The 14122-nt window shown below is 43.3% G+C and overlaps 1 protein-coding gene across 4 annotated transcripts; it reads left to right on the forward strand.

Moving 5' to 3' along the window:
- Positions 1-226: 226 nt before the first annotated feature.
- On the forward strand, positions 227-13585 carry LOC138259462 (SERTA domain-containing protein 2-like). 4 transcript variants are annotated; one of them, XM_069207223.1, is made up of 2 exons: positions 227-398; positions 9505-13585. In XM_069207223.1, exon 2 carries the CDS (start codon positions 9511-9513, stop codon positions 10600-10602), a length of 1092 nt encoding a protein of 363 aa, XP_069063324.1. In that variant the 5' UTR covers positions 227-398; positions 9505-9510; the 3' UTR covers positions 10603-13585. The 4 variants fall into 4 exon arrangements, with proteins under 4 accessions (XP_069063324.1, XP_069063323.1, XP_069063322.1 ...); XM_069207222.1 differs by having other exon boundaries at positions 9508-13585; XM_069207221.1 differs by lacking the exon at positions 227-398 and adding an exon at positions 6042-6288 and having other exon boundaries at positions 9508-13585.
- Positions 13586-14122: the final 537 nt, after the last annotated feature.

A 14122-nucleotide genomic window follows, 5' to 3' on the forward strand; every position in this document is an offset into this window, starting at 1 on the left:
CTTTCTTCTGCTTAACATATACGGTACTAAAAAACAACCCATAACCCCTCTCCCCTCCAAAGGCTGAACACTGGGATAAAATCGCAAGCTGCTTGAGAAGAGGGGGAGGGGTGAGACCTTTTGGACATTTTTGATTGGTGACCCTGTGAGCCAATGAGCTTCGAGGAAGTCTTGTGCCCCACAGCCAATGGCTGAGAGTCTGGGGTGCTCCGGGGTTGGGCTCTGCCAAAGTGCCTGCTGCTGAGAGAGAGAGAGAGAGGGAAGCGAAGGAGATGAACCTGTCAGGTCTGAAGGTAGAGCGAGGAGCCGAGGGCTAAACACCGGAGAACGGGCTCCTTTCAGGGGGGCCAGGCATGGTGTACAGGGGCTGAGAGCGGGACTTGTGCCCTGCGGAGCAGGTAAGGGCACTGCGGACTTCATGCCGGCGCTGGGTCTGAAGGGACCCGCGAGCGTACTAACGGGGTAGGAGTCTTATGCAAGCTTCTCTTGAGAGGAGGGGTGCGGAAAGCAGCTGCTTTGACAAGGGGAGGGGGTGGTACGTTGCAGTCTGCTTGGTGGGAGCAGGTTGATGAACTGCAGCGGGCAAGGCTGTAACGGGACAGGCGTCCTCTACTTCTGCCTTGGCCGGGGAAGGGGTTGCATCATAGAGAAGATATCCTGCACAAGGGAAGGGGCTGCGTGGACAGTCTCCGTATGGGTGGAGTTAGTTGAAGAGACCGGAGCTCTAATGGGACAGGAGCAGTGTATCTGAAATTTGTAAGGGCGGTGCATAAAGACGCCACTCTTGTCGAGTAGATGGGAGAAAGAGAGACCTATGCGGGAGCAGGTAAGGATGTTAGTGCCAGCACTGTGAGCAGTAATGGTGACCGTTCTTAAACGGGACGAACGTCTTGTATCTTTCCTTGACTAGGGACATAGTTCACGTTGGTCAAGAATGATAGTGCAAAAGTGAGATCCGGGGGCGTAATTATACGTCTAGTTGTAATGCACGGGGCTCTTAAATACACGCACTCCAATGCCTTCAAGTCCGCCCTCATATTTCCTGATCTTGTGCAAGTCACGCATGCCAACATTTTGACTTGTGCCCTGTAAGGCATGTGTTACTTAGGGAGGCAAATGGGTGCTTTTCCAGCACCTTCTCTGCGTTAAATTGTAGACACTTTATTCAAAGTGTCAGTGGGAATGAACTTTCTGCACATTATGAATGTCGTGGAGCACGGCCGGGATGATACAGAAAATAGGCCCACGAATAATAATAAAAATAAGTGTTCCTTTTAGCCTATCAGCTAAAAATGTGGCCCACGTTTGCAAATCAGGGCAGTTTTGAATTTATAAAGATAAGTTGTATAAGTGTTTTGCAAGATATTGGAGACTGCATGGAATTGTGCTTTCTGCAAGCAATGTTAGCAGCAATATCAGAAAAATCAACAGTAAAATAAGTGCCCACCAGATCATAAAACAGTCCCACAAGCAGTCAGGAAACCGGCCCACACACTGATATGTCAGACAAGCCTTTCTGGCTTTGCCAGGTTGCCCTATAGGCTGGGCCACTGGAATTATGAGATTCTGCGTCCATGATGTTTTCTGCATATTTATAGATTTGCAGCATTTGCAACATAACCCATCATCTGATGGATAACCTGCAGATTTTAACGAAAAAATGTATCTAGCTCAAATGAATCCAAAGTTACTAAAATTGCATAAACCTGTGTTGCCGTGCAGTGGAAGGCCAGGTGCAAGGGTTGACTGCTCATCTTCAGGTTGCATTTTACTGTATTTGGAAGTTAGACTGGTACTAAAGGGGGAAACATTTGCCCAAACAGTGTTAACATGTGAAAAATATCTAAATTATTAGGAAATACTTTCACAAATGTTCCTCAGGTCGCATAATTTGCTTTTTGGTGCTGCATAAGTTAGTCAATTCTGCCCCCTTATTTGGTCCTCCCCTGCTGCATAACTTCAAGTCTTCCAGGGAACATTATACAGGGAGTGGTTGTGTGGTGCTGAGACTCACACATTGCTTTTAAACTTGTTTCATTTAAAAATGAAAATTACATTGTTGCACTGCCGAGGGCAAAACAAAGCATTGCGAAACCAATAGATTGCAGGGAGTGAAAATTCCAGACTCTAAGCAGCCAGGAAACTTTAAATTCAGATACAGATTCTGATACAACTCCCATCATGTACCCACTGTACTCTGTCAATCTCCATACTTTTTTCAGGGCAGAACAAAGCAGCTTGTGGGAGGGACACTTTCCTGGTCTTTTATTTTGTACTGTGAGATTTGCACCCAACATTGTACATTTTTGCCATACTAGAAGGATCTTTTTCTCCAGAAAAGTAGCATGTTGTAGTGCATGCTTTAATAACTTTTTTTAAATCTGCCTAAAATATCTTTTGTGGGAGGAAGTGTGGCGAGTGGTCCTGGGGTTAAAATGTATTGGTAAAATCCACTTTTAAGAGGTAGCAGTATTAACAGTGTTTCTTTTCAGGCCCGTTTGGACTGAGGGATTATATTTCAAGTTTTATCTGTCCGGTGCTGTGTGTCACTACGTTAACATTTGTATGTTGAAAAATACAGCATTATCTTTTTTTTAAGTACTTCTTGTCAAGAGTTCTTCCCAAAAAGTAAGAGTGGTACAAAGAGTGAGTGAGCTTTGGACCGCCCTTTTTATTTATTTAGCTAATAGCTTTCATGCCTGTTTCATGGTTTGCTATTGCTTGGACATACTGTCTGAAGGTCATGGCATTTTTGTGGTTGGAAGTAACACAAAGGGATGATGGGGGAGTGCTGAAACTTTTAAACATTCACCCCCAGTCACAGATCTGGGTTGAATCCATCATTCCTTTGCTCACCATGCCACCCCAGTTTGGACCAAGCCATATGCAAATCAGTCTTGACCATGTCCCCAATGGGAACAGTACAGCCCAGGTCCTCCCTGGTCCAGAAACAAGCATCCTGGAACTGGTTTCAGGGTATCACCCTCATTAGCCAGGCTATCTTTAAGCCAGTGGCACAGTGAGCAAGGGACCCACATCTGGGCATGACGGGCCACTTAGGGCAACTTTAGCAACATATAGGGATTATGGGCAGAGTGCTGAAGCTTTTCAAACTTGGCCCCAGTCACAGATCTTGGTTTAATCCATCATTCTTTTGCTCACCATACCACCCCAGTTTGGACCCATCCATATGCAAATCAGTCTTGACCCTGTTCCCCATGGGAACAGTCCCGTTTGAACTGCCAGGCCCTCCCTGGACCGAAAACAAGCATCCTGGGATCTTGTTGTGTTGCTATGTTCACCCTAAGTGGTAAGGCTAGGCCCAGACCTGGGTCCCCTGCTCACAGTGCCACTGGATTCAAGCTAGCCTGGCTGATGAAGGGTGATACCCAGAAGCCAGTCCCAAGATGCTTGTTTCTGGTCCAGGGAGGACCTGGCCTGGCAGATCGGGCTGGACTGTTCCCATGGGGAACAGGGTCACGACTGTTTTGTATATGGCTGGGTCCAAACTGGGGTGGCATGGTGAGAAAATTAATTATGGATTTAACCCAGATCTGCGACTGGGGATGAGTGTTTAAAAAGTTTTAGAACTCTGGCCATCAGCTTGTTCTGTTGTTTTTGCGGATGGTTACATGGTCCCATTTGTGTTCGTATTAGGTTTTGGTGAGGAAGAATCAAGTAGCCTCTCCATAAGTCTGCAAATGCAACATTACGAAGGTGATATTTGAGGCCCAGTTTTTGCTCTTTGATATATTTACCCTGCTGCTACAAAATTTTAATTGCCGATTCATAGCTTTTTGTTAAGAATTTTGTGCTGCTTGGATTTCTTAGCCTGTCATCAAGACAGTTCTGTTCATTAATAACTTTTGAGCTTTCCTGTTGTTATATTTTGTTATCCTGACAACATGCTGTATTTAAGGATCTTTTTTGTTCATAAAGTAGAGGCCTGGAGGCATAAAGAGTTTCTTAAAGATTCATAACTAATGACCCTTTGCCATCAATATCTGCTTTGCTCTATTCCGATGTGTGTGCCTTTTTAGGGTCATCACTTAAAACGCAAAATGTATCTTTGGACTCCTTTTTTAAATACTCTTCTTTGAGAGTACAGTTTAAGTCTGTTACTGCAATCCGTCCAGCAAGGGGGCCTGCTCACAGCTCCCAGATCCGTTATACCCAGGATGTTACTTTCGAGGGCTGACAGGTGCAAAACACTCTCAGTGATTACCAAACACTCCCCCTAACAAAACAAAAAAAACTAGACCTATTAGCTGGGCCAGTGTTTGTTTATTTATTTATTTAAATATATAGTTGGATTGCATATTTCTTTTGCAAGGCACTTAGCACAGGGCTCTTTTTATCTTTTTGGGGACTTGCCCATGTAGGTGAATTACAGCGCTACTGCGGTTCCGCTAAGCGTTACACTGTTCATGGCTCCGTAATACATGCAATCCAAAGCAAAAACATCAAGAGACTGGGCCTATTATGCGTCTCTTCCGTAGCGCTCCCAAATCCCAATTCAGAGCTAACTAACATGATCTTTTAGCATTTTCTGCTTGCTTCGCCATTTCATAGCGATGTAAAGATGTACATTTATCCGATTTGTTATGTATATTTGTACGGCGCATTACCACCCGCGATGGTATCCTGGCACCTTGTTATGGTGAAAGCTTGAGCCGGCGTGCTGGTCAAAAACAACTGCACTGGCAATTGGTTAAATAACTGAGCGATCTTAGTTTTTCCAAGATACAATTAGACTAGTAGCAAGGGGCTAATTATTTCCCAGTTTTTGGAAATAGTTAAATCACTTTTAGAGGCAACAGGAAATTTTTCACTTACACTTTATTGGCATATCAAAAAAATTACAGACATGTTAGTTGGCATTTTATTCATCAACTGTACAAGAGCATGTATATCAGGTGTACATATGTATTCACAGTTGTCTGAGCTTTCAGACTCGGGTACAAGCTTGCCTTCCCTGTTACATTTTCATGACATTCGTGGTCTTTACAATAGTCTGTTGTCTCCATTGATATTGTGCCAAAGTGATATGTAGCCGAATTCACGAAAATGACAGGTATCACGTTATGACAACTCGTGACCCAACCTTACCTTTCCACAAAGGCATAAACAAGTAAGGGGTTGCATCCTCAAAACGAGCAATGTAAACATCATGAATACAGAGGTAGAAATATGCGAGTCATCGGTAGACTGGGCTTTCCCTTTCACTTTCAGATTTTTTTCAAGTAGTACAACCGTAAAACGTACTTCTTGCAGTAGGCGTGCATCCCTGTAAGTAGGCATTGCCGTGCGATTCGCTTTATTTCACACCTGATATTTCAGACACTAGCAGTAAGTATGTTGGGAATTGTGAGAGGAGTGCAGTAAAGGTATGCCTTGTGCATGAGTCCAAAAGCCCAGGAGCGACCGAAATGAATTCCAATAACTCGGGGACAGTTTACAGCTTTCATACGTGACAACATTTGGGAGCATCTAAGAGCGTAATGTAGAGTTGAAAAAATGGGAATTTAATTCCCCCATATATCAGAGACTGTTGTTTTAAAAGGGATAAAACAAAAATGTTATCATTTGATTTTTAATTTGGTAGTCTTAACACGTAGGATAACTCGGTGACACAACAATTTAGGGGACATTATAGGTGGGCGATTCTTAAAAACGCCTTATCGCCCCCAACCTGTCCGCTTCTCAAACACAGGGCCAATCCGTTCGTTATAGTTCTTGGGAGGGTTTAAAGTTAACATTTTCTGTTTCCAGGTCCACAGCTGCTTAGAAAGCGCCCACATTTAGTATTGTTTACCTCGGTTTGTTTTACTAAAGAAAAGGGAGTCCCGCTGTAGTGACTATAAATCCGCATTTTTTCCTAACTAACCTGCCGTTCCCTTGTTTATTTATTTATTTGTGATGGTGGTCTGGCAACAGCCCGGCTTGGGTTAAAATGGCGTCCTGGGTGCGCATGGATATTCGGGACACGTAGTTTTCTTTCTCTGTTAGTCATTGGCTTACTAGAAGGGGAGGGGTCTATACACTACAACTCCCAGGGGGCGCGACAGGTTCCCTACTTGAATGTACCGGCGGGAAGCCTGAGAAGGAGGATGCAGGGAGTTTAGTGTGGAGAAATTCAGACCCCCGAAAATTTTCTGTTTCTGTTCCGTATGAAGTAACCGACAACGGGCCCGAGGCCACATCCCGAGCCCCTCTCTATCCCTCACAGTACTTCCGATGCCTTGCTTAGGGCTGCAACCACCGCTGGAGGAGAACTGGAGAGCCACAGTGAGTAAAGGCTAGAATTGGCCGCGCATCTCTTTTGCCGGGCACAGTTCGGCCAACTACGTGTCCGGGCCTCGTTCAGTCCGTGTACCTCTCTTTCTGTATCCTGATTCTCGGCATCGAACAACTTCACCATCCTTCATGTTGTGCTTTTATCGTCATTGGCGAACTGATAGAGAAAGCCCGGCAGCTTGCTTCCTGGCTACATTCCTTGTCGCGGGGTTGCGTTTTAAGGAACCGGGGGTATGTCATAATGAGTATTTTAACATTGTTGTATCGGGCCAGTGCCCGATACATTGGAAGGGAAGGGGAAGAGGGTGGTTGTGGCAGGGTAGATTTTCAGGAGTGATGATGTAGACTCCTATAATAAGTCTGTCTCAGGCTTTCTAGATTCTTGTGTCTGCTAGCGCTGTCCTCCAGTTTAATCATATGTTTAAAGGCTCATAAGATGCTGATTGCACGGCTTGGGTGCAGTATTTCTGTATTATTACAGGTTTTATGTACGCTAAGGAGGGAAGCTACTGCCTAGCCGATGCTTCACAGTCGTTTTAATCTTGCAACCGGGGAGATGAGGGAGGTAGGAGCTGTACTTGGATATCCGGTAAATGTCTCGGGGCGTTTGCGGCGGGCAAAGGTAGACATCAAAGTACAAATGCTGGTTTAACTACAAAATCGCAGCATTTATTTATTTATTTTATCATTTCATGTCTTTGGAGGGCAGACCCTGCTTGTTACTTAAATGTTTGGAAATAGATGTTTTTTTAATTCAGGGAAGTCACGCTGGTTCTTCCGTCAAGTTTGATTATTTTTGCCTGGGTCCTCTCGTCCGGAGGTTTATTCACAGTTTTCTGCCATTTCTCTGGGCCATGGTTCTCGGTCGTCGACGTTGTCAGCAGAAGCTCCTTTGGCTGCCCCTCCCCCCACACAAGTTGGAGGTGGGGCGGTGATGGCTGGGATCCTCCCTCTTCTCCCCCCCCCCCCAACCCCAACCCTGGAGAATAATGAACATTCACGTACATTACTCCGCCCTTCCTCTCATTCGAACGGCGGAAAAAGGCAGAACCTCCTACAAAATATCAATCTTATTTGGCGTTGTGAGACTTATTCTGTGAAGAAATGCAGCCTTTTTATTGGGACAATGTATACAGCAATTGTAAAACTGCATCTTTTTAATATTGCGCAGTGCTGCATGTCAGAACCGCCAGCTTTCGAACAAACTTGCTTTATGTAAGACTTGTCAATATATAAATCAGTAATTTCGCGTTTTTTATTTCCCAGCAACATGTAACCCACGGCTGCTGATTTTTTTTTCTTTTTTTATATAATTAAAACCAGTGATGTAACGAGGATATCTATTGCAGTATCACAGTTCTGTTTTGCACCTATAGTGTGTATATACACACCGTTGGATAGAATTGTATGTCGTTAAACTAGCGACAACTGTGTGTTTAATGATTAAAGAGCATGGCTTTTGCACGCAGTAAACTACCAGGTAAATGGGCAGTGCTTTGGGGGTGCGATGAGCTTGGCGGGCATACAGTTGGGTATTATTTTTGAAGGTATCGTGGGTGATGGGTATTTTCTTGGGAGGAGCGAATTAGTCCTTGAATAAAGCTTTGACTGAAGTAGAGGGAAGGAAGTAAAACTAAGAGAGTGGGTGATGGCCACGTGGAGATTTAATTCTCAAAATCGAGATTCTGGGGTAAACCAGGGTGTGCTATAAGGGGCACGCCGTTTTTCAGATTTGCGGTGCTATAACTAGAATAACTTGGTCCCAGGACACGCCTTCCGTGGACAGGTATGCCATCCAAGGACAGATCACCCCTCTTCCCCACAAAGTTTGGCTATAGCCTCGTTCCATCAACTCTTAGACGTAATACAGGCACTGCACGTGCTGTCTGGGGAGATGGAATGTTGATTTGTCCTGGGTGTCCACCTAAGAAACATGTGATTTCATAGTAACGATAATAACAGCACGGAAGAAATTCGACCTGTTTTGGACTTAACTTGCTACCTATTATGGGAGCCGTTCAAGAATGTTTGACATTTTTAGTCCGCGCACCATGACTGACTTGAAGAAGTTCAACGGCTCGTCACGTGCACTTGAGTGGGTTGAAACTGGCTAGATTCAGTGATCTGAAGTAATCGAGTGTTGGTTAATATTGAGTGTCTTTTATTTTTATATGGACTGGATGAAAGAAAAGGGCAGGTGCCGCCTCCTGTGCATGTAGGGCGTGATATTCGGGATGACCCACTTTTTGACAGATGAACACAACTGTCACCAGTGCTAAAGTAGGATAGCCATCCTCTGCTTCTCCCTTAATGCAAAATAAAATCTGATCCATGTTGCTTCCCACTTAGTGTCCTGCGTATTTAGGCTGATAGTTTAGCCACTTGAAACACTGATACTTGAACAAGTAGAATCTCTTCTTGAGCATGGTGTTCAGTTCAGGGGGCAAAAATGGAGACTGTTCCGAACGGAGCTACTAAATTATAAAGGGGTTTACATCAGTGTTACTATGCGAAGTTCTCTATTAATTGCCAGTGTCTTTTGTGTCCTGGAGCTGATCTGGCCCTGTTTAGTTTGCATATAATTTACGACATGGGTATTGATACACAGTTATTTATTTCCTTATGAGTGACCGTTTATTTCTGACCACCCCCGATGCATTTAATCAAGATTTGCATATGGTGCTTGATTCACGTACCTGTGGTGGAAGGGCTAGCCTGCTCTGCAGTGAGTAGTTACAAAGTCACGAGGTCAGCAGGATATATCTGGGGCAATGTCGAAATGACTGGCTAAAATAATTTCTGTTCAGTGTAATATTGCACATTTTTATTATAATACTACTTACAACATTGCAAGGGAAGAATGACTTCAGTGAGGTGGCATGAATGTTATGCTTCGATACGAAGCATCCCATGTCCTGAAGAAGTATTGGTCCTGTGAATGATTTACAGCCCAGCACCTTCATGATTTACGGCCATATTGGGTACATTGGTAGGTAGGATAGATAATCTGCACAAAGAAGACATTGTGACTATAGAAGCACCATGAATCTTATTGTCAAGGGAGGATTTTTTTTTTTATTACAAGGCTCGTCTATACCACTATGTACACTGTTTATGTAATTTTGTTCAACTTTTATGTTTTTATGTGACATGCCTAGTTCTCATTTGGTGCATCTTTCTAAAACTGTATTTTTATATTTTTCCTAGCAGGTCATGATGCCATCGAAAGGTGTTAAGCGCAAACTTTCAGAGCGAGAAGAAGTGATGAGTAGTGATCTAGTGCCTCACGGATTGGATGGGGGCTGCAGCTTGCGTCAGTCCGTCCTGAACATGTCACTAGATAAGTTTAACACTGGACGGATGCTAGTGGAGCCCAGCTTGCGTCGCTCTGTTCTGATAGCCAATACCCTTCGTGTGCTGCAGGAAGAGATGCGCCTGGAGAATAGCAGAGCTCCTCCAGTGACATATCTCATGCCTTCTACTACCTTAGACTCGCAACCTGTGCCCACAGGAACTGATGCATCTTCTGCCCTTCCCTTGCACACCCACCCTCATGTTGTTGATGAAGAACTGGATAACATGTTTTGTTCAGAAGACGACTTTTCTCTGACATCCGCTATATCATCCATCCTCAAAGACCTAGAAATTGTACTTGATGATGGAGCTCCATCACAAAACCATTCACGGCTCTTGGGAAATCAAGATATTGAGAGAAAACATGAGGTTTCCCCGAGCAAATGTTCTCCACAAAGTCCCCTCTCTAGTGTTTCATACACTGATGAAAACCGAATTGTGGAACTGAAACGGGTGCTAGCTTTTGATTCCTGCCCTTCCCAGAATGCTTCGTCCAGGCTTCCAGGGTCTGCTGAAGACATGGACATAGAACTTGTTGGGGAGCTTATTCTTGGAGCAGAGATTTGCCAGGAGCATCCTCTGGACTTGGCTGAAAGTCGAAGTTTGGTTTCAAAGCCCGACGCCGCCCCGCTTCAATCCCAGCAGAAAGACTTGCCAAGCCGCCTGCTGGAATCCAAGCCACTGGACTCTGTCTTTGGAAACTTAGAGATCATGAGCTCCAGCTACCTGAAGGACCTCCCTCTGGACGATCTGTTTCTGGACATTGACACCTCTGTCTTCGAGAGGGAGGCTACTCAAGTAGCATCCACTGGTGGGCGGTCGCCTTTTAATCCTACCGACGACCTTCCTTCTTTTAATTCTTCCTGTAATTCCACCTCTTTTGCTTCCAGCCAGCCTGGCAGAGATTTGAACGAACTGGATAACATCATGGAAATTCTCGTTGGCTCCTAGCGTTGCTTTTCGCTATGTACAGCACCATCACCAACGGTTCATTTTTTTCTGCCTGGACTGTAACGGGTGTACTCTTACGATCACACACTGCCAGTATAAAATGGCACAATGTTTACAAAGAAATAGTTCACATAATTTATTGTTTTTCAAAGAAACTCCGATGCTGACTGTAGGCTCATTACTTCATTGTGCAAGGCCGTCGAGTTTTTTTTTTTGTTTTTTTTTAAAAGAAAAAAGCCTTGGTCAACATATGGCCAGTGGGTTTTGTATTTTCAAGTACTGCAGTAGGGGCTGTTTTGGCTTCTATCGTTCCGTGATCGCGTTCACATTAGCTGCTGTGACGAGTGCAATGATGTTTTCATCCGTTGATGAAGGCCAAAGGCTTTATAAATAAGTGAAGAGTTTGGAGACTCCATATGATCTTCTGTGAAGACATTATTTATATTTTAATACATTTTTCTTGCAATGCCTTAAATCTTGCTATAAAAGGGAAAAAAACTCTATACATGTTAATGCCTCAAATGCCCACTTGCTCATGAATGTTGATCATTTGAGATTTTTTTTTTTTTTTTGGTATCCGCGCATTTGGGTTTAACATTTAGACAGTGGGTGACCTTGGAGTGGGTGGGGATGTGAATGTAAATTATTGTTTCTGAGGGTTTATGAAGGCAGGGTTGTATTTTACGTTCTGCTTGAAGTGATTATATAAAATATCGAAGTATTGCAATGCGCCCCAACCAAGGGTATTGTCTCACTCTGGGGCTAACTGGTGCCGCACTTGACAAACCAAGGGATGTACTGTAGGAACGAGGCTTGTCACCCTTTTGGCTGACCTAATGCATGTTTGTGTGATAGCTAGTCAGCGAGGAAGTTGCTTTTTAACAGTTTTAAAGTTTGTTTTTGTAAAGCCATAAACTAAACTGTTGTGTGAGGTTGGAAGGCATGTGAGTTGTCTAACTCCAAACGCATTGTCTACAATAACTCGTCCCCTACCTCCTTCTGAAGTGAAGATTATCGACTTTGACGTCGCTGCTGTACCTGTCTCAGCTGAGAGGTATTCATATTACTGATCTTTTTAAATTACACCCAATATGCAAGTGTTTTAAACTGGTTGCAGAAAGGCTACCTACTGTTACAAATGGCATGAGCAGAGTGACCAATTTTTATACCTCTGGTATGCTCTTTGGAGATGCCACCCAGTGGCTGTCGGATTCCTGCCGTCGCTGGATCACTTACCTATCTACCTTTCAAGTGTTACCTTTTGGTGTGAACCTGTTGGCACCTCCAGATTCTGATCACCGACTGCAGCTTGCCTTCACGTCCTACGGTTTTGAACTCGGGCACCACTTGGGCAGTGAGTGCGGTTTAAGGTTTGTGCTGCTGCTTAGAACATAGTGAAGCCAATCCTAACTATTTAAGAACGATTTTAATTTATTATGTTCAGATATACCTAGTTTTTTCCAGTAGTACACCTCTGTCACTTGGCAGTTGGGTTTAAAACATTTCATAACTCCACATTATTATCAGGTTGTTGTTTTTTAAAGTTATGTGTTATTGGATAGTTTGAAAGGCAAACAATCTGAAAGTAAGCCTCGGAGGGAAATGACAAAGCATAGAGAATGAGATATCAATGTTCACGTTGCACATGGAAAAGGTTTTTTTTTTTTTTTTTTTTTTTTTTTTTTTTTTTGCAGGTAATGCATGTTCTGTGTTTTTGTGGTAAGCGCCCGGGGGAACATGAAATCAGGATTCCATTTTTGATTGTAAACCCAAAAGATAGGATCTTTTTCATTCCAAAAACTGTTACTCCTGATCTGACTTGTACAAAGTCCTGTTGTCAGGGTTTTGTTTTTTGGGCGAGCTTCATAGCAGTGTTTCGGTAAAAGCAGCAAAACTAGATATGAAGACGGGACTTAATTATACAACACTGAGTAGATTTTAGGAACACGTTTTCCTTTTCTTTTGTAGACCTGTAACTTGAAGCCATCATCATTTACACAACAAAACAGGTAGTATTTGAAATGATGCTGAAAAAGGGTAATATGATTTGATTTCCACACATTTTGGATGTACCACTAGGTTTGTCTTGCTGCCCTATTCACTCGCAGTTAGATATCTGGCAGACGAAGGAGGTCATCCCCAGACTGGAGCACAATTTTACCATTCTTTGTTTTTCAGTCTTCATTGTGATCTGCTGAGCGTAAGTAGTGACATCACTTGTGAGTTGGTGTGGTGTAACAAAGGATTCTGAATATGGCTTGATGCACCAACTTTTGCAATCTGAAATATTTCTGCAGTCTGCAAAGGTGTGCTGTGTTGTTTTCTGCCTAAATCAATCTACAGCCGGAGAAAATTAGTTTTTTTTCCCAGGAGAAAGTGTTACTGCAGACTCACTCCCATATGAGTAATTATTATAGAATTTCTAGGAGTAAGTCATACTTTAATTAAAAAAAAAAAACCCGTTGTGGGTTTGATTTCTTAGCGTATCTGTCTGTCTTATGATCCTCCTGACATGGCTGCTTTTCCTAAACGTTCAGTTCAAGTTTCTCCATCGTTTGTTGAAGCTGTAACAATTTGGAATAATACTCTTTATGAAAGTTGGATTCCATCCGTGGGTTTCTTACCATAAATTGGGATAATGCACGTTATATGACACCCCCCTGCAAGTTAAGTGAGTGCAATTTCTGCCTCTAAATTGCGGAATTTAGTATTAGAATGTCCATGTTGATGGGTGTGTCTTGGGCTGTATCATCAGACACCGCAAATGTCTCTCCTCCTGGCCCTTTTTAACTTATCTTCCGTTTACCTTAGATTTTTAAGTATACAAAACTTATTACACCAGTCGTGTTAACCTTCAAATGTATGTGCTAATGTTACTGTGTCTGTCACAAGCAGACCAGCACATGTGAATAATGTTGGCACTCAAACTATGCAATATCTGAATTTCTTCAGCGGTGAACATTAAAAAATACTGGAAAATGAATTTGGTTTCTGTTTATTCTTATAGAAAGTGATTTCTTTAAAATATTTGGAAATTTCATTTTGCTGAGGTATGACTTCAGCTATTCCATGTATGGGTAAGTAGGAAGTGTGGTAAGTAGTTTGAACGTTTTCTCATTGTCCTACTATGAAGTATCTCCTTCCCTCTAGTTTTCATGCAAGTTTGTCAGGATGACACAATTTTTGTATACACCTGAAACCTCAGTGCCTTGTAACATAGCCAGGAGGAACACATACAGTGTGCATGGGCTTTATGTGGCTTGCAGGGGAGGACTTATTGGCCTTTCTGAGTACCAGCATGAGTGCGGTTGTGTCATACTTAAGTGCAGTTTTTCCAAGAGATTCAGCGAAAGATGGAGGGCAGGCATGAGGTGTTGATATCTTTTCAACAACCCCATCATCTTCCTCTCTGTGATTAGCAGGCAGAGACAACCAGAGAACCCTTCCAGTGGTCGCTACTTAGGGCCAGATGTACCAAAGGATTTTACCCATTCTGTGTCTATGGGAAAAAGCTTTCGTA

Source organism: Pleurodeles waltl, chromosome 9 (assembly GCF_031143425.1).
Source record: "Pleurodeles waltl isolate 20211129_DDA chromosome 9, aPleWal1.hap1.20221129, whole genome shotgun sequence".
In the NCBI taxonomy this organism is placed as follows: Eukaryota; Metazoa; Chordata; class Amphibia; order Caudata; family Salamandridae; genus Pleurodeles; species Pleurodeles waltl.

Bases quoted from the DNA above. Each gene is read 5' to 3' on its own strand.
- LOC138259462 (XM_069207220.1), top strand. From the start codon at position 6,238: ATGCCTTGCTTAGGGCTGCAACCACCGCTGGAGGAGAACTGGAGAGCC. The intron at 6,289-9,504 runs GTGAGTAAAGGC...TATTTTTCCTAG, and splicing joins AGGAGAACTGGAGAGCCACA to CAGGTCATGATGCCATCGAA.